Source organism: Rhea americana, unplaced genomic scaffold (assembly GCF_003343005.1).
Source record: "Rhea americana isolate MKP2758 unplaced genomic scaffold, rheAme1 scaffold_13, whole genome shotgun sequence".
In the NCBI taxonomy this organism is placed as follows: domain Eukaryota; kingdom Metazoa; phylum Chordata; class Aves; order Rheiformes; family Rheidae; genus Rhea; species Rhea americana.
This window is the reverse complement of record NW_028185372.1, coordinates 1-21,963: the sequence shown is the minus strand read 5'-3', so window position 1 is coordinate 21,963 and position 21,963 is coordinate 1. Positions and strand designations below refer to the sequence as shown.

Genomic DNA, 21,963 nt, shown 5'->3' with positions numbered 1-21,963 from the left:
GTGTGACCAGGCTGTCCGTGCTCCCCCTGTACCTGTGTGTGTGAGTGTGTGTGACCAGGCTGTCCGTGCTCCCCCTGTACCTGTGTGTGTGTGTGTGTGTGTGACCAGGCTGTCCCTGCTCCCCCTGTACCTGTGTGTGTGAGTGTGTGTGACCAGGCTGTCCCTGCTCCCCCTGTACCTGTGTGTGTGAGTGTGTGTGACCAGGCTGTCCCTCTTTTTCTGGTACCTGTGTGTGTGTGGCCTGGGCTGACCCTCGCTCCGCAGTACACGTGTTCATGCCTACAGCCAGTGCGCTCTCTGACCCGCCTGAAGACACGTGTGTGCCTGTGGCCGGGGCTGTCACTGACCCCTGTGCGCAGCGCGTGCGACTGGGGCTCCCCCTCACTTCCCTGTGTGCGTCCGCAGAGCCCCGCTGCTCGCGGCTCCCCACGGCAGAGCCTCCAGCCCGCTCTCCATACGCATCGTTTCTTTTGGCAGGTGCGTAGCGGAGCCGTCCAAGCCATGATCGAGGTGCTGGCCAAGCTGGGCCGCGGGCCGGTGTTCCTGGCGGGGGAGATGCTGGAGTGCGTGATCACTTTCACCAATCCCTTGTCCGTCTCATCCACCTCTGCTAGTAGGTACGGCAGCCCGTGCTGGTGGGCCCTTCTGCGCGTGAAGCCTTGCCGTGGCGCTGTCTGGGTCCCTCCAGCACGGAGCGCTCGGGAGGAGTCGCGGCTAGGCTATGGGGCAGCAGTGCTAGCTCAGCCTTCCCTGGTGTCTTCCCTGCCCCAAGGAAGCTTAGACCCATCTCTGTTTGCTGTCAGAGCTGGAACTGAGGCAATTCTGGTTTTTCTGCCCCCAAGAGAGACTAGATGAAAGTATGCCGTTGGAGATGCCAAGATGATCTTGACTGCCCCTCAAGTGTGCCCTCAGCAGCAGAGTCATTGGCAGAAAATGAAGGCAAACTGGCTATCAAACCAGGGTGTCTGGTTACACCAGAGTGGCAGGCTTACAGGGCAACATCCAGACATCATCGTTTCCTACATTTTTGGAAGGAACTCTCTGTGCCTGGCACTGCCCAGACGAGTCAGGGTGATCCTTCCTCAAGGTTGACAATCAAAGGGACAAGCAGTGCCTAGAGGAGGGAAGAGGCAGTCAGAGCCTCAGTCAGATGTTCTCTGTGACGCAGCCTTTGAGCACCATCTCTCTCTGTATCATCATCATGCCTGAAGTACGCATTGAGGAAAGGTGAGCAGAGAGGAGCTTTCTGGAGTGACTCACAGGGAGTGTTTCGACACAGAAAGAATTCGCCCAAAGCCTCTGTGCCTCGTGTTGCTGTGTGTGTGGCCTTGTCTGATTCTGCGGGGAGGTGGAGATTGCTTTCTTCTTTTGAGTCTTTCCTAGGAGATATCGATTTCCAGCCCTGTATGGTTCAGCATCTTTTCATTGCTGGTACAAATGTCTGTTCTGGTGTGATCCAGTGGATCCACTGGCAGTGCTTTCAGTCTCAATAGCAGCAAAGCAATTTTTTGTTGTATTACCACTGTAGGACCGCTTTAATTGATTTCCTTAACTTTCCATCTTTTCTTCGGGTTCCCTCTTGCCTGATAAATTAAACTTTCAAACTCCACTGTGGCATAAGCATCTAGCTTYCAGAATTTTGTTTCATAAAGTGATATGGTGGTTTTTCCCAGTTTTGGGAGCATAGCATGTGAGGGGATGGTCAGCTCTGCCTGGCTGTGTGCAGAGTGGAGTTCTGGCTCTGTTCTGGGACTGAATCACTGCGGCTTTTATTCCTCTGAAACATGTAGGACTGCAAAGATACAAGGTGAAGCAGCTTTGGAGGTCTGCAGCATAGTAATGGATGCTTCATTTGTGAATTTCCAGAATGTTGTGCTCTGTAGAAAAACATCTGGGAAAAAAGGAATTTTTTACGATAAAAAGGAGATGACCAAACTGAMCACTTTGAGCTAAATTATATGAATGAGAACACCTAATAGGTGAGTGGGTTAGAATATGAAGCTATAGTGTAAAAGCAGTAGCTGGATCAAAGTGCAATCGCTGCAATACACAGGTGGACTTCTCAAGGAATAGCTTTCAGGGCTGGTGGAAGCTGCTGCAGAAATACAAGAAGAGAGAGGCGTGTATTTGAAGCGTAAGGTAGTAAGCAAATGACAGAAAGAGAATTTGGTTGTGATGTATGAGGCATATAAAAAAAACCAAGGCAAAGCTGTTCTGCACAAAGGCTGTGTGGAGTGATGGCTGGGGCTGTTGCAGGGTACAGGAGTCGTAAGGAAAAACGGGAAAAGGGAGAAGTGTCCTCAGCGCTAAGGCAGGCTTCTTTCATATCCTGCTAGCTGGAAGAGCAAGGTCTGCCAGCAGAAAGGCAAACGCAAATTTTGTTTGTGTGTCTGGTTAAAAAATTTGTGCAGTGTGTATAGAAAATATATATTGTTCTGCAATATATATTGAAAATAAATGAAGACAGGATTCACTGTGTTTGAATAGACAAGAATACAGTGCTTGGAGGTACTGTAATCATGCAAAGGTTATTAAACTAGTGAACASTGTCTCTTAAACAAGAGCATTTCTCAATTTTTGTATAGCAGAAGTCTTATGAAAACTTTTCAGCACACCTTATGAAAAAGCCATGCTAATGCCTTTGAAGATACAGGATTACAGCTGTAAAGTTAGCTGTAACTGGGTAGAGAATCCGATGTGGTGTTGGGTAAAAGCAGCCAGAACATACAAAGGATCAAATAATGCGTAACTGATCAGCTAAAATAGTGCATAATTGATCAGCTAAAATGAATCAACAGACTGATGAGATCATGATGCTAGATAACACCAGAAGAACCAGACACTGGCTAAATTAACAGTACAACTATTAAAATAAAGCTCGGTAAGGGGTTTAGAAACTGAAAGATGTGAATGATGCCATGGGAAATACCCTGTCGAACTACTGTAGTGAAATCCGAAACGTAAGACTGTTTTTCATATTGGGTACAAATCAATTCTGAATGAACAGAAAGGGAGGAAGACAGCACCTTTGCTTCCACTGTACCCTCCAATGAATTACTTTCAGTGTTTTTTTCATCAGGTGAAATAATGAACGCCATAGGCAGGGTGACTGCGAAGTTTTGTGGTGTTTCAGATAAAAGAACCTTACGCCTATGGGGTGACCAACAGGGGAGGCTGGGGGAGAGCTGCCCAGAACCAAAATTCAGAGCAGGAGGGGTGAACTGCTGCCCAGTGCAGCAGGAGAGGGCAGGAGGTGCTCTCAAGAAGCTGGCTGGCAGCTAGGAGGGGCAGTGCTGTGGTTCCCTGACAGCTAGCAGAGTGCAGACCATGGGCTTGTGCTTGTGCCTTACACCTTTGGAGCGAGTGAGCCCCAGGCAGGGACGTGGACTGAAGGTCCTGCTCAGCGCCCGGCGCAGAGCCAGGCTGGGGCTGTGTGCTAGAAGCTCTGCAGCCTCCAGGATCGTTGTTGGTCACAGGCACCCACTGCTTTGGTTGGCGTCGTAGATATCTCYGTGGTGCTTGGGTTTTGTCTGTGAGCCAGGCTTTATTTCATACTACATTTTAATTTGCATTTGCTTTCTAGGAAAAAAAAAAAAAGTGTGGATATTACAGCATCGCCTGCCATAGGCCTTGTCTTTTGTGAGCAGTCAAGGTACACATTCATTCTCTCCCGTCACAGCTCTGTGCCAGTTTTTCAGTGTGGTATCCCCACCATCCCAGCTGAGTCGGGGCTCAGCCCTGCTCCAGTGCTGCTGGTGCAGTTATAGGCGCCCCAGAAGTTTGTGCTAAACACTGAGGATGGCCGAGCCTCAGAGCCGGGAGCGGGACCGCAGATGAGGCCTTATTTTTGCCTCCCAGRGACCTGTGGGAGGAGGGCTGCAGCCAAGAGAGGTGTCTTTGGAGTAGAGCTGTGGCACCGCCTGGGGTGGGCCCGGAGTGTCCGTCTGCACTCTGACACGTCCAGCAGAAGCTGATGTGTTTGGGATGGACGATAGGAGGGGGCATGTATTTAGCCTGCCTGCCCCGCAGAGTATTGCRCTCAGGGCAGCCCGGCGCCGTGTGAAGGGGTGGCTGATCCCACGTTGGAGGTCCTCGTTGTTTCCGGTTTGATTATGTCCATCCGTTTTCCTGGCTGTTGTGCCATCGCCAGAGGCAGYTCAGAATGCTGCTTTTTGTGTCACTTCTCATCTGCAATGGCTAAAAGTCTTCTGCCAGGCATAGCCCACGTGTGATAGCTGGAGCTTTCCTTGCAATAGTGCTTATCCGTGGCCAGTCCCAGCTGTGCCCTGCTGGCCAGCTGGTCATGAGAAGGGTGACCAAGTGAAGAAGGCCTTGAACTGAATCTCAGGATACTTCACCTCAGCATTTTTGAAGGAAGATCCCTGTGGGACTCTGCCCAGGCTACACTGTGTCTCAGGAGCTCTCCGTGGCAGGTGTAGCTGATGACCTGTATTGCTTTCTGTCTTTTGCTTTGTATGGGACAGGGTTGTTTCCTCGCTCTGTGTCTGTGCTGCACCCAACGTGTTGTCGCTCTAGTGCTAGCAGAGACTGCAAAAATTGCTGCTAAGCAAGAGTCCTTGGGCTCAGCCCGCGCAGCCTGGGGTGAAGCCTGATGTCAGTGGCTGTCRTGCAGCTGAGGTAGAAGTGGCTTTGGGTTGGCAACTCAGATCAAATTTGCCCTGAAGGCCTGTTCAGAAGGTGCTTTCAGAGAGGTTTCAACGGTGAAGCAAGGTCTTCTGCCTTCCAGAAGAGCCATTGCACATGGAAATGAGCAGGAAAAGCTGCTGTGCTCCGAGTTCATGCTTGCTTTGATCCAGATTAAAATGTAGACATGAATGTTTCTCTTCCTTGCTCTCAGCGAGATGCTGGCRTGGGCCAGCGCCCAAATCCACTGTCAGTTTCACGCCAGCGAGAACCGGGTAGCGCTCCCCCCCTCGGATGGCAGCAAACACGACGTGCAGGCAGAGAACGAGACGGTCTTCGTCCCAAACAGAGGTGAGTGCTACTCCCGTTTTCCCAGGTAGGGAGGAGTGAGAGCGCAGTGAGCAGGAATCAAGCGGAGCGTAATGTGTGTCTGAGGGCGGCGCGCGTAGGCACGAAAGGGAACGCTKGTGTTGCTTTCCTTGTGTAATTCCGTAGTGTGGGCTGCTGCAGGGCCTTAGCGCTGAGATCAAAGCGGTGCAAAGTTGGAGCAAAATATGAGAGTTGGAGCAAAACATGAGGGTTGTCAGTTGAGCTGTTCTGGAATTGTCTCATGATCTGACTGGGAAATGAGACATTTCCTTGTTGGCCCCTTCTCTTCCCCATCCCGTCCAGTGAGGGTAAGGCACAGCTGGCCGTGGGCATGGTGAGTGCCGCTGCAGTGCGGGTCCTGAGGCTGTGCAGCATTCATGTGGTTGTTCTTCTCTTCCAGGAGAGCGGGGTCAGTGTATCCTGTCCACTCCACCAAAGATCCTCTTCTGTGACTTGCGACTGGATCCTGGGGAGTCAAAGTCCTGTGAGTCCTGTCTTCTCTTCCTCTGCTCGGTGTTCACCTCTTGGGAGCCTCGCTCTCAAACTGGCTTTGCAGACCTGAGTGCTGCAAGTGGGAGACCTGGTGCTCACAGAAGGCTGGGTCCCTTGCTGGGAGTGTGAATGCTAAGGAACTTCTCCCTGCTGCGTCATCCAGAGAGTTTGTTCTCCAGCGTACCAGGGCTACCTACTGCAGTGTCCCTCAGTTCTGCCCCTGGCTCGTGTCCCTTGCCACAGGTCCATTGTGTAGCTGCAAGGCATGAAACACTCTTGAAGTACCTTTGGCTGCAGCTGAAAGAACAGAAATGCATACCTGCTCTTCCCTGCTTTTTTTCTTCAGCCGCACTGGAGTATTCTTGGAATTTAGCTGGCATCCTCTGAAGGACCATGCTTCCTCTGAAGGTTATGGCTGTCCTTCAAATCACAGTCTTGTCTGTTCTGGTTTTCCTGACTTTCCTGCCATGAAAGCAAGCACTTCCGATCCTCTCCGACTCSGAACTCTCCATCCCTTCAAACCCTCCAACTATGTTCTTCCGTTGGGCCCCCTTTCAGCTTCTCCTGCATTGCTACTTTCCGTTTGTTGTTTAGATAAATTTTTATTCTTTTCACAGAGAATTTGCAGTAACTAATTTTCCTAGTTTCAGGCAACTTCATGTATCAGGGGCTTCTGCCTGAACAGGCAGCTGTGAAAATTCAAGTGTATGCTGTTACCTCTTGATTGGCAGATGTATGACTGAGCCTGTCATTTCATGACAGTCCTTCTTTGCATTTCAGCAAGCGATGGTCCTGCAGTGGCATAACATTAAGCGTTTCAGGTTGTACGTGGACAGGCTCTTCAGGTTGTCCTGGGTATCTGCCGTGACTGAGTGATAGAGGTTTCTCGAGTCACAGAGCGAAGGAGCAGAGATGCAGTGCCTGTGATGGAAGGGGTCTGCTGGAGCGTTCAGCTCTGGGGAGGTGAGAGCAGAGCTGCAGACCATGCCGAGGGGCCGTGAATTGTAACACGCAGTTTTTGAGGCTCTGACCTGCTGCAATTCTAGGCCTCGATGGGCCTGACCAGACAAAACGGCGGACAGGGCTAAATGAACCTGGCTCGACTAGGTGATTAGTGAGGTGAGGCGGTGCTATCCAGGAATGCTTGCTGCATTTGTGTCCTAAACTGTGACCCCTATTATCCAGGCACGTGTAGTCATTTACTTACTGTTCTACAGCAGCAGGCCAGTGCCGGGAGCTGGCCGTGCCATACCGGAGCCGAAGTCCTCTCTGCCTTCTGAAAGTGGCTGTGCCAGGAAGGAGGAGGCAGAAATCTCAAATGCCCTGAGTCTCACCTGGATTCCCCTGTGCTCCTTGCTGCTGGCAGGTGTTGGGCTGGAGCACGTGTTCTCCAGGAGCAGGGGGAGGCCCTTTTTCTAGAGCAGTTCAAACAGGCTCAGAAGTCTCTGTGAGAGCCTGTTGACAACAATTTTTCCTGGCTTCAGGGCTCAGGTGGTTGGGATGGATTATAAGGGGATTTCCTTGTGTGCTGCCTGTTGCAGGCAAAAGCTGTTTAGCCTGCTGCTAAGCTAGTACTAGTGTGTCCCTCGGAGTGATGTAGTGTATTGTGTGTGTTTGCTCTGCCTCCGGTAACACTGAACACGAGCAGCCCGTGCCTGCCTTGCGTTTGTACACAACCCCTCCAGAAAGACACGGTACCTGCTATGCTTGAGATGCTTTTGCTGCACGTTACAGCTTTTCCCCTTGGTTATGCAATGCACATATCCCTTGGATGTGTCATGTGTGATGCCACTGTGCGTGGCACGGTGTGGTGGCACAGCTTTTTTAGCACCTAAACCYGCTGCTCCTCTCCCATTGCACCTTCCGTGGCCAGGACAGCTGGCTGCAGCAATTAAGTCCTATATGGACTCGCACTTCCTTCCTTTGCTTGCAAGCAGAAGTCAGGCTCCGCAGGGRCCTGGCCCAACTCCTTTTCTTGATACCACGGCCCCAGCTCTGCTAGGCTGCTTGCACCGATCCTGTCGGCATGCAGCTCAGCTCCCCTCGTGCAGAAGTGCAGCTGGCATAGTAGCGGATCATTCCTGGGGGCTCTTGCCAGCTCCGTGGAGGCAGAGTTAAGGCTGTGTGGGTGTGTATCTTAATTCTTCATTTCCTGTTTTTCAGAAGTTTTGAGTTTTGCTGCACAGTTCAGAAAGGCAAAAAATGCCAAGAAATCTTAATTCTGCTTCAGTGAAGTACTATGTTATTAAAATATAGTCAGAGCTGGCGTGTATAGCAGAGGTTGTATGAGGCTATCTTTTGATAAAAGGCCCTATTTTCAGTTGCCTACTAGCTTATTCTTCCATATTTTCCCCTTGTTATGGTACCTATATTTTGAAGTTGACTCATCTTTCATCACTTGGACACATTGCCCAGACCATGCTCTTTAAATTTGTCACCATTTAACATTTTTTTCAAGCCCTCAAGTAATTTCTCTGGCTGTTTTTGCCACTTTTCCAGTTTTGTAATAACTTTAAATATTTGATATATCATGAAGAGAGGAGGAAATGAAGGCTGCCTAGACATAGGCCAGGAGCGCAGCCAGAGGGTACAGCAGGGTGGGTAGAGGAAGGCACCTGAAGTGCCAGGAATGCATTTCCTCCTGGGACCTGTATTGAAACTGGGTTTTCCTGAGTCCCAGCATTCTTGTGCCAGGTAGCAAGCAGCTGTGCATCTCCCGTTCTCCTCCGTGCTGCCCCGGACAGCAGTGGTCTGCATTCAGGTTAACCTGACTGGGCTTGAAGATGCTCCTGGGCACTTCTGTTAAACCAAGCGTGAGTCCCTGAAAACTGGGGATTACTGCAGTCTACTGTGACACCCCTGAACTTTCCTTTGAAATACCATATTTTCATCCCAATCGGGATGAGTCTCAGCTTTAGCTGCACCCTAGCCTTGTTCCTGCGGAGCTGCCTTGCGTTTCCAGGTGTGAGAGCCTGGCGGTAGAGCTCTAGGCACTACTATGGGTTGTTTTTACTTTTGAGTCCTGCTTTTTTAAATCTGGAAGTTATATTTAAAATGTAACCTTGTCTTTTAATCTGAGCCTCAAAGTTTAGGATATGCCAGATTTAGGGGAAGGATCTGTGGTTTAACAGCAGGATGCTGCCCTTTTTCTGGCAGGGGGTGTCTGCGTCACGGTGGGCAAGCCAGGTAGGTGGAGACTTTCCAGAGAACGCTATTTGCGTCGTTCTTATTACGCAGTGTGCAGTTTGGGAAACCTGTGGAAGTGCTCACACTGTATTGAGGGGCACTGGGATTTGTGTGGTGAGGGGCTTTGAGAGGGCTGAATGCTGTGTGAAGCAAGACCCCGATATCTCAGAGGTCACAGTATCAGAATTTTTATGGTGCAAGTTGTCAGGCTGTAAAGGGGGATTCTTCCTAGATTACTCTGAGAGTTGTTTAATTACTTCTTAGCCATTTATACCCACTGTTGGTAAGCCTCACAGAAAAGCCCAGCAGGAAACTAATTTTTGTTTTTGAGCTTGGAAGTGAGCATAGAAGAAAATATTGATCAGCATCTCTCTCCCTTCAGTACTGTTTGTGCATGAATGAGGCAAAGCCCTGAGGAAAACAGCATGTGACTTCATCTTGAAAATGTTGTATTAGGCAGCACATAAGGGAAATATGCAGAGGCAAATTCAGGTTGAACTGGTGATAAGTTCAGTTCTCGTGTGCTTGTTTTCCTGGGTTTTACATCTTTCACATTCTTTGGAGGCAGAATTGGTGCATGTGGTTGTGTGTGCTGGAAGCAGTGTCTGAGTGGCAGCACATGTGAGGCGAGGTGAGTGGCAGCGCGCTATTGCAGGGRATGTGCTTGGCCTGCTGTGGGAAAGAGAAGGCAGAAAGCACCCTGCACTGCTCCTGGCTCAGCCCCACTGCTCTTCCTAACCATCAGTGCAGGGAGTCTCTGAGCAACAGCTCCAGAACTTCTGTTTGGCCTTGGAAAGCAATCCCTTCTGCGCTTGTTGCAGATTCATACTGTGAGACGCTGCCCATAGATGGCCCTCCTTCTTTTCGGGGACAGTCAGTGAAGTACGTGTACAAGCTAACCATCGGCTGCCAGCGGGTGAACTCCCCCATCAAGCTCCTGCGCGTACCTTTCCGTGTCCTTGTCCTGCACGGTAAGGCCACAGCGCTGTCCTCCCTTCAGACACAGGCCTGTCCACATCTTGCCCTGCCCCACTGACGCTTTTACTTTCTCCTCAGGGCTCAAGGATTACCAGTTCCCGCAGGATGAGGCTGTTGCTCCCTCAAACCCCTTCCTGGAGGAGGAGGAGGGCTTGAAGAAAGACTCTCGCCTGGCAGACCTGGCAACAGAACTGCTCATGGCGGCAACCTCCCGACGCAGCTTGCGTAGGTCGTTTCTCCCTGCTTGATCCTGCCATCCTAACCTGTGCATGAACCAGGCAGCGCCTGCAAGCCTGCCCTTGGCAGAGCCTCTTCCTCGCTCAGTGCCCTCTGCAAAAATCTCTTACTAGTTAAGCAGAGCTCCAGCTGGTGCTGTGGAGCAGCTCCATCAGGACCTGCTCGGATCAGTTTCCCATAACCTCCTCCATGCCAMTCTCAGACTCTTCTTATTGCAGCTAGGCAGAGCCTCTTCTCTGACATATCACTCACTGTGTGTTTTGCTTTTGCCCACTGCAGGCGCCTCTCAAAGGTGCCCTCTGCAAGGGCCTATCYTCTCTTTCCAGGCAGCAGGCGTGGGTTCCTGTCTGCTGGCTCTTAAATTACCCCAGGCTGGTGTATGGAGCAGTCGTCATGCTGCAACCTTCTCCCCTCTGCTTTCTCCACAGACCTGTATAACATCAGCAACACTCGTGGGAAGGTGGGGACATTCTGTATCTTTAAAACAGTGTATAAGATCGGAGAGGATGTCATTGGGACATTTAACTTCTCAGAAGGAGACATCCCATGTCTACAGGTCAGTGCTGGCTCTGGGCTCGCTGTGTGGAGAGGCAGGGGCACAGCCATGGTTTCAGGTGTGGGAGAGTGGGGTTGTGGTTGGGATGGCACTAAGCTTCTCTGGGGTTTCTAGTGAGGCCTCAGTGGGACTCATCTGAGGTCTTTTTGGAGTGAGAGGTGGGGGATGGGAGGCCCTTGGCTGTGTGAGCGCGGGAGAGCGAGCGCTCTGCCCGTTGCCCTGCAGTACTCTGTGAGCCTGCAGACGGAGGAGAGCATCCAGGAGGAGTTCCAGCGGCGGCGGGGGCAACCYGTCTCCTACAGCACGCACGCCCGCCATCAGGAGGCCTGCCTGCACACGGCCCAGAGCAGCTTCAGCCTGCCCATCCCGCTGAGCTCTACGCCGGGATTCACCACCAACATCGGTTAGTGGCCGCTGGGGAAGGGAGCCGCCCCTGCTTGCCTCTRCAGGAGGGCTGCGATGTCCCCTTGTGTTACAGGCAGCCCTGCCTTGTCATCCCCCTGCCCCTGCTGGCAAACCCTCTGCAGGGCTGTGTTGTGTGGGAGGGAGTTGGGCCTGCGTGAGTGGGCATATTTGTTTGCGCCCTTGCCAGGACAGTCAGCACTGACACAGTTGCTGTCTCTGTCCCTTGTGGTGTTGGCTGCTGACCTCGCTCTTGCCCACAGTGTCCCTGAAGTGGAGGCTGCACTTTGAGTTTGTGACCTCTGGGGAGTCGGCGGGGACTTGCGTTGTTCGTGGGAGCCAGTCAGAGGCYGTCACCTGGACAGGGGTGGAGCAGATCGAAGTGGACACTTTCAGCTGGGACTTGCCCATCAAAGTCCTTCCCACAAACCCCATCCTGGCCTCCTACGTGTCTCAGTTCTCCAGTACCAACTCCATCACCATCTGAGAGTGCGGAGAGCTGGTAGGACCCTGCAGTGCTGCAGGCCASTGGGAATGGCAGGCAGGACTACAGCCAGCGTGCTGTGAGGTGCGCATCTCAGTGCTTCCCCTGGCTTTACCTGCAATGCCCAGGCAGGYGCCAGGCAGGTCTGTCCTGCCCATGGGCAGAGGAGCACTCCGCTAGTGCCTTGTGCTACAGCCTGTCCGCTGGGAGCCAGATGCTGGCTCCCTTTCTCGTCTGGGTGAACATGCGAGTCCGAGCGCTCGCTGAAAGGAGATCTGCCTACCAGGGAATGGCCCTACGTGCCTTGACCCCTCGAGGGGCTTCCAAGATAGAGGGGCTCAGCCCAGGAAAAGGAGAGTGGAGCTCTTCTGGTGAAGCCTCATAGCAGCCTTGTGTGAAGGCCGTGTCCCTACAGCAGAGATCCCACAAGCAGAGGTCTCATTTCCAGGTGAGGTATGCTGGYCACTTGAGTGGAGTTGGGAGACTGCTCTCCAGGTAGGCACTGTCCTGGCACATGTGTCCTGCATCATGGAAGGGTATCTCGTGCACCCAGCCCAGCACCCCTGTTGCACTAGCACAGACAARGCAGGTCCTGGCAGGCCAGCTCTGCACTGCTGGCGTGTGCTAGTATTCTGGATGTAACCGAGTCCTTTGGCAGTTTGAGGCTGAGCAAGGTGGCAGCATAGTGGTGTTGATCCAAAGCTGAGAAGTACAGAGATGTGGGCTCCCTCTTGGTTACAAAGGCATCCTGCAGGTCTCGGGATCCTTGCAGAGCAGGAGCAAAAATGTATGCTGTGCATTTCTGGAGCTGGGGTTGAGTTCAGGTCTCCCTGCTCAACAGCCAGCTCCATGTTTCCACCAGACCTTTCAAAGAGTTTTCCTCTTTGCATGGAGATCTAATAAACATCTGAAGCAAATTTGATCTTTCAAAGAGCCTTGTTCCCAGCTCTGCTGCTGCGAGGGAGTGGGATGCACAGTGTCACTGTGTTCCCGGCTGCATATGGGGCTGTGGGTTGGAGTGGGTGATCTCTTAACAGCCTCTGACTGCTCCTTGGGTGATGCGAAGCAGGCTCTATGCAATGCACCTAGTGCTGCTCCTGGCTTATGCTGGTAGTGGCGAGGACCATAAGGAAACCTTCCCCTAGGCTCAGTTCTTTCCTGAGCCCTCTGGGGCCCCAGCACAAGCAGGACCCACTTGTTCTCTGGAAGGTTGGAGCGTGGCAGGTGCTAGCTCCAGCTGCAGGTGGGTTAGACCAAGGGTCCCGTGGGTGGAGAACAAACACTTTTGCTCTGGAGGTGCGACATTGAAGGCCCCTTCCCTGCCCCAAACAACAGTCACTGGCTGGAGACCTCCTGTTTGTTTAATACTTTTATTGCAAGAACAGAAACATCTACACAAGGCTCTGCACAACACAGGCATGGCACCAGCTGGGGCAGCCGACCGGGGCAGCCGGCTCCACCCCGGTGCACGCGGATTGCTTCAGCTCCCTGAACGCTAGCAGGGCACCCGGGCTCGCCTGCCTGCTCTCCGCTCCCTGCAGCTGGGAGTGGGACAGCCTGCACGGGGGAAGCTGGGCACATCTTCTAGTGGTTTGCCCCGGCGCACCCAGCATGCTGCAGCCGGCCCAGGGCTGGCTCYGTTGCAGTGTTGCCCGGGGGTGGCGTGCAGTGCCGGGGCTTCCTCCTGCTCTGGGAGCTGCGGGAGGTATTAGTGGTTCTAGAGGTGGGTTTTTCCCCTTGCCCTCCAGGACAGGGAAGGGGCCGGCCGGGGTGCGCAGGTCCTGCGTGAAGGGCCGGGGTGCTCCCCAGCAAGCTCCCAGCCCCATGTGGTTGCCCAGCCAGGGCTGGGGGCCTCAGAGGAGGGAGCCGTCTGCAGCTTGCAGCTGGACGCGGGAGCGCAAGACTGCCTGCCACGATATCGACAAATTTGGCCCTTTTGCCCTTGCTTTAGTAACTGGAAGTTTCCTACACACCCGAGAGGAAATGCCCTGGGATCTGCTTTCCCAGAGAAAGCCTGGCTCAGGGCTGCACAAGCCCTGCTCCTTGCAGACACTGAGAAAAGAGGGACACCCTCCCCTCCGGCTCTGCTGGGGAAGCTGAGGGTAGTGCAGGTGTGCGAGCAAGTCCAGGTCAGTCTGGCGAGAGCCTTCGGCCTCGCAGCCCTGTTGGGGACTTGCATGCCCTGGCCAGGTGCTCGGCCTTGGAGGATGGGAAGCGAGGAGCCTCTGCTTGCGCAGGGCCTCCTCGGCATGCTGTCTCCTAGGGARGGGGCCCGGTTCGGTTCTGGAAGCTGAAAGCAGAAGCAAAGCCGTACCATGGCAGCACTAGGGTGTAAATGTCAACTCAGTACAATAGTGTATGGATAGTGGTTTCCCTCGAAGGTGGCTGTAGTGACGTCTCTACGGGATGGGGCAGGTCTGGAACATGCAGGAGGTACACTCTGGACTAGGGAGGCTCATGCTGGGGTGTGGGGGCACCGCTGGGCCTCTATCTGCTCAGCCCCGCGTCCAGCACTTTGTTGCTCAGCGGCTCGGGGGTGCCGGCCGAGCCCCACTCGTGCTCCAGGCTCTTCACGCAGGGCAGGCTGGGGTTGGCCTTCTGCACCACCGAGATCTGGCAGGTCTGCGAGTCGTAGCGCGCCTCACACCAGTCGGGGAAGTCGATGGGGTGCTGGGTGCTGCAGGAGAGGGCACGGTGCCGTCAGCTATCACGGCGGGAGTGGCAGGTATCGCTATGGGCCTCACGTCTGCCACCGGGCTGCTGGCATGGCCTGCCAGGGGCGTCCCCGAAGACAACTTTCGCAAGGTGCTGGCTGGGCCCCAGCTCCTGCCGTGTCTCATGTCCCCAGAGCCCTCAGCGGGACCACTCAGCCCACCTGCCCTCGCTGCGGTGGGATGCCCCTGCCCTGGGCTCTCCTCGGCTCTCCACCAGCCTGTGTAAGGAGCACGATCATCCTGCCACCCGTAGCACCCCAGTGGGATCCTGGCCCCCTCTCCCCGAGGGCCTGGCACCCTGCTCCGACCACCACCCCGTGCGGCTGTGACAGGCACTACGGCCGCCAGCCCCGCGCCACCCCGCAGGGCAGTGCCTGCTGCGGCAGCCCGCCCCGGCGCCCCRCGGCCGCTCACTCACGTCTCGCAGCAGCCCACGCCGATGGGGTGCAGGCAGGTGCACAGCAGGCAGTTGGTGCTCAGCCACGACTCCCCGAGGGAGAACTGCTTCCCCTCGTACTCGCAGGGAGCTGCGAAGGAAACGGCGGTGATAAGTGCTCACACAGAGCGCGTGGGAGCTACCTGGGCACCCCTGTGCCACAAAGAGGGGACGGGGAACATCACACCCTTCCGCCTGCCCAGGGGTGCAGAAGATGCTTGGTGTCCTCCCACCCTGSCTCAGCAACCCTGGGCTCCCGCAGGGGTGGGAAGCCTGGGTAGCTGCCAAGAGAGATGTTCCCACCCCTCCACCCCTGGCTGTGCCCTGCTGCTCTCCCCACTGCCCTTGTGGCCTCTGAGACTCGGCGCAATGGCAGGTGGCTCTTGTTGCTCTGAGGAGGGCACATCCCGGGCCCATTCAGGCACCTCTACACCCCTGGAAGAAGGTGGCACAAGAAATAGGGGCAGCCCTCTTCCCTTTGCCGCCAGTCCTGCAAGCGCAGCCCCAGCCGGGCTCCTGCCAGGAGCTCTTCATGGCCCAACGAGCTGTTTCTCAGCCAGAGCCCTGGGGAGCTGTTCTGCGGTTTATAGACTGCTCCTTCCAGTCATCACTGGCCTGTGATCATGCTCCTGAGCTCAGCACAGCCCACTCAGCGCAGTGCAGGCGTGCAAGGGAGGGCCCCGCTGCCCCGAGAGCCGCGAGGAGATCTGTGGCCTCATCTTAGCATCTCACGTTCCCGGCTCACCTCCGCAAGCCACTTACCTTTAGCCTGGAAGTAGCATTTGGCCTGGGAGCCCGGCAGCTGGAGGAGGAGGGAGAGCAGCAGGCAAAGCCTGCCCCAGACATGCACCATCTTCTGCACTTTCATGGCCATGGCCGTTGATGAGCCGGGCTTCTTCGCGGTCCTGCTGAGATTGCCTTTCCTCTCTCTTTCCTTTGCTCCTTTCCCCTCTCTTTCTCTCTCTCTCTCTCTCTCTGCCTTTTTAATGCTCTTCCCCTGATCCCGAGAAGAGATATTTATAAAGTTCAGCTTTACGACCCTGGCCACCAGCTGTGCCCCACTGGAAAAGTTGTAAAACTCATTTCCTGATTTGAAAGGCATGAAAACAAGAGGTAGGATCAAGATTTTTAACAAGCTGTGAAAAGCTGATTCATGCCCTCCAGAAATGTCTCCAGTTGGAAGCCCCTGTGGGCGCAAGGCTCCGTGACGAGGGGAGATCCAAGGGACCCCAGCGGGGTTGCCCTCGGCAGGGTCACAGGCACACCAGCGGCGCGGGCTGGAGCCCTTGGCACACCACCAGGAGGAGAGCGCTGGACTCCCCTCTTGGTCGCACCGAGCTGTCTCTGATCTGTCAAAACAGCAGAGATCTCGGGAGCATCTCGCCTGGCAGGAACCCAAGCGATGTGCCAGGAGAGGCCCCGCGTCAGCGTGCTCCAGCCCAGCTCTGGCCCGGTCACCTGGGCATCGGCCTGGTGCGAGAGCAAGCAAACTGCCCCTGCTAGCGCCACGGGCTCGTGCTCCAACCCGCCTTCTGCCGGCGGGAAGCGCGGTGCCCGAGCTACCGCGCCGCGGAGCCTCGCCGCCACCCTCGGGCTCGCGGCCGCCGGCGCGGGGTCTGGCAGCAGCCACCGCGGGACGCAGCGGCGCGGCCTCGGTGAGCCCGCCTGAGGCGCGCGGAGCACCGCGGCGCGGTCTTGCCCCTTNCCGCGGGACGCAGCGGCGCGGCCTCGGTGAGCCCGCCTGAGGCGCGCGGAGCACCGCGGCGCGGTCTTGCCCCTTCCCCAGACCTCCGAGCTGAGCCGCGGCGGCTGCCCCGCTGCCGGGCTGCCTTCGCAGGGGCCGGCGGCTGGTTCCTCAGGACCGGAGCCGGACCTACGGCGTTGCCCGTGCCACGGGGCGGGTGAGAAAGGCCTTCGCGAAGCGGCCAAGTCCCCAGGGCTGGGCAGCCGCTGGCGCGGGCGCGAGACCACCACCGGGAGCAGGCGGGACGTGCAGGAGGCAACGGGCAGGGGAGAAACCAGGCGGTGACGGTGGGTTTGGACAAGCGACCAGAGAAGGAAACAAGGGGCTCGGCTGGAAAGCTGTGAGATGCCACAGCCCTGGGGAGACACGGTGGCGTAGCGCTGCCACCGTCCCTTCACCCCCCACCCCCAGCCCCAAGGAGATCCCCCTTCTGCAGCAGAGCAGGACGGGTTTCAACCGCCGGCCCGGAGCTGCGGGGCCGCGCGTCCCCGGGGCGCGCTGCAGAGCAGCGCCGCGCCGCCACGAGAAAGCTGCAGCCCTCTGCGGCAGCGGCTGCCGGCGGCAGGAAACGGGGCCCCGGGGACGGTCCGCGGCGCAGCTCGGCAGCTCCGGGACGGAGGCGTTCGCAGTAGCAGTGGCACATGTGGGTCATCTGCCCCTACGTTAAGCTTCCTACTTTCCAAAAGTTTGGGATAGGTTTACACCCTGACGCGTGAGGCTCAATATCCCTTCCAGAATTTGTGTTGGCGTGCGCTATTATAGCTGGATATTTTTGTTATCCACATAAATGTCCAATCCCTCCTTGAATCCTGCTAAATTTTGGCTGGAATGTTTTCCTGTGGCAGCCTAATTAAGCAGGCAGTGAAAAAAATATTTCCTTTTATCCGTTTTGGATTCGCCACCTTCTGATTTCAAGGCAGGTCCCAGCCAGCRGAGCGGGGTGGCGATGCGTGGCGAGGGCTCGGCCAGCGGCCGCCGCGGAGCAGGGGGCTGCGTGCGCCTGGCAGAGCGCCGGGGCCGCGATGTCCCCCGCCGGGGACAGCGTCGTGGACGGGATATCGAGCCGAGGAGCGTGGAGATCGACGCTCCCCAGGGCTGGATGCTGCTGAGCTCTCCGGTCCGGGGAGCGTCTAAAACCGCTTCGCTGGGCACGTGGAGATTCCCCGAAAGAGGGCTGCTTTGGTTAAGCAGGCAATGCAAGCRAGCAAAAGTGTGTATTCCCAAACACCAATAGCAAACTAAGGGAAAAATGGTGCAGCAGATGGCAGCGAGTCTAACATCACTTGGAAAAGGCTGATAATAAAGAGGGGAAGCTCCGGGTAGCCGTGAATAACCTATCGGCCACGGGGCGGCAGCGGGAAGGATTAAGTGTATCAGTATCAAATGAAATTCGCCCTGGGGTACGGCGTCGCTGCTGAGTACGGCGGATAAAAGCGCTCATCACCGGGGCAGTAAACGAATATCCCTATTGCGTGTTTGGGAAAAACCCCTGGCGCRCTAGCAACCACCGCCAGATAATCCATCACTCCTCGGTGGTTTTAATTCGGAGATAATTTGCCCTGGCTTCCAGGAGGACCCCGAAAGTCCGCGGAGAGTCTTGAGTGAGGCCCCACGGAAAGCTGCTGCCTCTGCTCTGTCAGGGGCATGGCAAAACATTCCCGGGATTTCTGTAGCTCAACCTTTGCGGTTTCCTAAAGAGAGGGTTCAGGTTAATATCCCGACTGCAGCGCGCAGGTTTTCCGTCGCACCGTTCGGCCGTGCAAACACAGGGGGCAAGGAAAGCGAGCCGGAGGGAGGGCGAGGGGGGAGCTGGAGGCCACCGGGCACCTGCCTGGCCTCGGCACCCATGTCCGCGGGGGCCCTGAGCATCTCGGTCCAGCCTGGAGCTGGGAAAGCAGCGGCTGGAGGCAGACTCGGTGCCCGCGGGATGCCACGGCACCGGCAGCTAGCGCGGCGTCGGCAGCACCGGGACCGGGTGGCAAGGGCCCACCGCAGCCCCGCAGGAGGCACGCGGGTAGTAAAGATGATGGACAAGTTGCCATCGGCAGGATCCAGGAGAGTTATAAAACCTGAACCTCCAGAGCCTTCAGCTGCGGCTGCAGCTGCAGAGCAGGAAGCAAACAGGATCCCGGCTGGCATTGTGAGAGCAAACACCATAAATCCGAGGAAGTGCTGCGATTGCTGTTTTAGGCACTGGGGAGCTTGGCTCCTGCTCCCCACAAGCACTTTTATTTTCTCTCTAAACAGCAAAAAAAAAGAGAAAAGAAAAAAAAAAGGAAAAACACCCAACAGAGTGAGCTGAGCCTGCCTCGCCCCGGTGCCGGCGCTGCCTTCGGCGCGCGGGTGCCCGCGGCAGGGCGAGGGTGGCCTTCAGGAAGGCCTCTGGCTAAGGGCGGATGGGGACTGCTGCTTTAGGAAGGCMGCAGAGCAGCGGCACCCGAGGGCCAGCAGCACCTCTTGCGCGCTGCGCGAGCCTCGTCTGCCAGGCGCGTTGCCCCCCGCTGCCTCCCCCCCCAAGCCCCTGCTGCCCCCGGGGTGCTCGCGGCGGCTCCCGCGGTGCGGGAAGCGCGCAGGGTCCCGCAGCCCCTCAGCCGGCACCCCCAGGCTCCGGGCACACGCGGGGTCCCGCGGCTCCGCTCGGCCTGCCCTCGAGGGAAACGTGCCGGGAGGGCGCGGGGTGTTTAGGAAAACAGGCCTTGGCACTTGCTGGCCATCCTGGGAAAATAAAAACATCCGGGCGGGCAGCAGCGCCGCGAGTGCGAGCGAGCGGCACTCCATAAATCCCCTGGAGCAGGTGCTTTGTAGTCGGCACACGGAAATGAGCACATTATTCATCTCGGCTTAAACCCCTAAACGTTTCCTGTCCTGTGAGTCAGAAATAACCCTGGGAGATCGTTCCTGGGCCGCGCAGGAGCCRCGCTGTCCAAAAAAGTGCCACACGCCTGCCGGGCCCGGGGAAGCGCGGGAGCCCCCGGCAGAGCAGCCCCGGCCAGCGCCCGCCAGCCTTCGCCTGCCCGGCCCYGGCGTCTCGCTCTCCACGGCCGTCCCCGGCGCTCGGCACGAACCTCCGCGGCGATGCCCTTGCAGGGAGCCGTATTGAGCAGGGATACCCCCGCCTGATCCCGGGCAGGGGCTGGCCCGAGCCCTCCATGGATTGCATGCTCTCCATCAGCCRGTGACCATGACCCCTCTGTGTGTCCGGTGGCCCTGCCATCCCAACCCACTTGGAGCTGCTGGTTATTAAATATTAGGAAATATATTTCCATGAGGGTGGTTAGCCCTAGAACAGGGCCCAGAGAGAGCCTCCATCCTTGGAGACCTTCGGCCTTTGATGAGGCCAGGCCCTGAGCAACCTGCTAGCGGTTGGCCTTGCTTCGGGGGTCTTAGATTSAGCTGCTGCTGTCCGTTCCAGGCACTGTCCTTTGGTGACTCCATGAACATGTGTAGATCCTCTTGTCAGGTGATGGGGCATGGAGAGGCTTTGGTAGCTAATGGGTCCTAGTGAACATGTTGCCTCATGGGCACTCTTGGGTCTCTACCCTTGCTGCATGGACAGGCCCCTGCCCTGAACCTATCTTGAACCTGAGGAACAACACAGCTGCCACATTACCCACATTTTTCCCTTTAAAATATTCCCCTCTGCTCCATTTTTTCCGTTGTTGGCACATAAAATCCAAACACAAACAAGGAGTCCTTCAGGTTACCCTGACAACAAGAGCACAGGAAACCCATAAATGCAGAGGTCGCCCCGCACRCACCAAACCATCCCTGTGCACTATCTCATGCCATGGGCTCACTGCTCTCGGCCTGCACAGCCGCACATGCTGGCCTGGCCTGACACCCAGCTGGGTCCCTCGGCACTGGGGATGGCTCTGTGCTCACCTCCATCTCCTCACCCTGCAGTGCCAATGTGCTGGTGGTGGCCAAGACAGGACGCATGGCACGCAGGGAACTGCCCTTACCCAGAGCTGAGCTCCCAGAAGTTCTTCCCAGGCTGTAGAGTGGCCATGTGACCACAGGCTCTGGAGGATGAGACCTTCTGGAGATGTTCCGAAGTGAGATGCCCTCCTGAGGAGCTCTCCTCCTCCAGTGGCATGCTGGGAGAAAGCCCACTGGACCCTGTGCATGGCTCCTGCCTCCTCTCCACTCCAAGTCACCCATTACCAAATCCATTTAGGACCCCTGGCCCATGCAGCAGCCACAGCAAAAGGGAGATGCTGGCTGCCCAAGTCACCAGGTGCTTTTCCAGAGCTGTGCCAGACCACTAGACCTCCTGGTGACCCAGGGCAGCACATGCCTCTTGAGCCCCATGGGGCTGCTCTGCACGGCTCCAAGAGCCAGCAGTCCCCAGGGCACCCCACTCCTGGTGCCTGTAGTGCACTTCACAGCTGCCTCAGGGCTGACGGGTTTCTGGCCCTGCTCTCAATGCAGAGGTGACCACATCTGGCAAGCTCCTGCAGCCGCTGAGCTTTGTTTATTGCATTCTGGGTTTAGTTCAGTTGGTTAAAGCATGGTACTGATAATGCCAAGGTCCTGGGTTTGATCCCTGTATGGGCCACTTGTTTGGGGTTGGCATAGATGATCTCCAGAGGTCCCTTCCAACCTTACCAATTCTGTGATTCCAGGCTATGTAGAAACATCCTTTTTTTTTTTTTTTCTTTTTTTTTCTTTTTTTTTTCTTTTTCTTTTTTTTTACCAATTTAACAGTTGTCAGCTTTGGGGGCTTTGGGCTTGTTTTTGCCTTCTGGGAACCCAGAAAACAAGATGGGAACGTTTTGGGCATGGGCCCCATCTAGGGCAGATGGGCAGGGCTCCTGCCTGCTGTGCAGACCACCACAGCCAGGGTGCTGGGCACAGCCCCGTGGCGACACGCAGCAGCCCTGGGCCCGGAGCAGATCCAGCATGTGGAGATGGCTGCTGCTGGCAGCTCACCAGAGGGATGGAGATCTTGAGGAGGACGAAGACAAGCCCTCTCCTGCAGGGAGACCAATCCAGGGCTCCCTCAGGGCARATGTTTGGCGTTGGCTTTCACTTTGGATGAGCCTTTAAGTAGAAAACTTGTCAGATCCAAGCTGGGAGGCTCCAAGTGCAGGGAAGGAGTGTAACAAATCAGAGTGCAGGACCTGCAGAAGGGGAAGGTGAGATGTGGTTACGAAGTCCCTAAAGTGACACAAGCGCCCGGCCCCACATGCCCAAGGGTCTGGTCTCCCATGCCATCCGTGGGACACTGGCTGCAGGGGCCCCATCGCATCTCCTGGGTTATTCCAGACTGGCAGCAATGGACTGCTTTTCGGAGAGATCTTCTGCAGGGAGGAGCAGCGGCTCTGAGTGCTCCTTGGCCGTGGCCAGTCCYGGTGCCGGACCAGCGGGAGGGATGTGATGGGAGACACGCTGCGAGCCGCTCTCAGGGTGCAGGACCTCSGTGGTGTGAGCCGTGTCCTCAGCAGGGCTCGACTGAGTCAGGGGAAACAAGTGATATCGTTTGTTTTAGCTTTCAGCCCYTGCCGTGCTGTGTCTCTGGCGCGGTCCCACACCCGTGAGGTCCGTCTCTCCGCGTCCATAGCTCCTTCCTCCCCTCTGCCCCGGGGACGGTGGAACCGTGGCCCGGCTCAGCCCGTGGCCCGGGACGCCCGGCGCAGGTACCGCGTCCCCTCCGCTCTGCGCAGCCCTGGTCTCCGGGGCGCCGAAGGAGAGCACGGGGCACTGCCGGGCAGGCGGCCG

The 21,963-nt window shown here is 56.3% G+C and overlaps 2 protein-coding genes across 3 annotated transcripts; one reads left to right on the top strand and one right to left on the bottom strand.

The window, feature by feature from the left end:
• The first annotated feature begins 299 nt into the window (after window positions 1-299).
• RGP1 (RGP1 partner of RAB6A GEF complex) lies at window positions 300-12,279 on the top strand. Of its 2 annotated transcripts, none has more exons than XM_085326269.1 (8): window positions 300-617; window positions 4,859-4,995; window positions 5,414-5,497; window positions 9,513-9,662; window positions 9,748-9,894; window positions 10,335-10,462; window positions 10,706-10,865; window positions 11,128-12,279. In XM_085326269.1, exons 1-8 carry the CDS (start codon window positions 502-504, stop codon window positions 11,349-11,351), a joined length of 1,146 nt encoding a protein of 381 aa, XP_085182395.1. In that variant the 5' UTR covers window positions 300-501; the 3' UTR covers window positions 11,352-12,279. The 2 variants fall into 2 exon arrangements, with proteins under 2 accessions (XP_085182395.1, XP_085182394.1); XM_085326268.1 differs by having other exon boundaries at window positions 301-617; window positions 10,688-10,865.
• A 1,242-nt stretch (window positions 12,280-13,521) lies between these two features.
• On the bottom strand, window positions 13,522-15,487 carry MSMP (microseminoprotein, prostate associated). Its single transcript, XM_085326252.1, has 3 exons — window positions 15,261-15,487; window positions 14,481-14,589; window positions 13,522-14,025 (listed from the first exon to the last, which is right to left on the bottom strand). Exons 1-3 carry the CDS (start codon window positions 15,370-15,372, stop codon window positions 13,836-13,838), a joined length of 411 nt encoding a protein of 136 aa, XP_085182378.1. The 5' UTR covers window positions 15,373-15,487; the 3' UTR covers window positions 13,522-13,835.
• Between the last annotated feature and the right edge of the window lie 6,476 nt (window positions 15,488-21,963).

Coding starts and splice junctions, on each gene's coding strand:
- MSMP (XM_085326252.1), bottom strand. CDS start 15,372: ATGGCCATGAAAGTGCAGAAGATGGTGCATGTCTGGGGCAGGCTTTGC. Junction 14,590..15,260: donor ATGCTACTTCCAGGCTAAAG/GTAAGTGGCTTG, acceptor TTTCCTTCGCAG/CTCCCTGCGAGTACGAGGGG. Junction 14,026..14,480: donor GGCGTGGGCTGCTGCGAGAC/GTGAGTGAGCGG, acceptor CCTCTCCTGCAG/CACCCAGCACCCCATCGACT.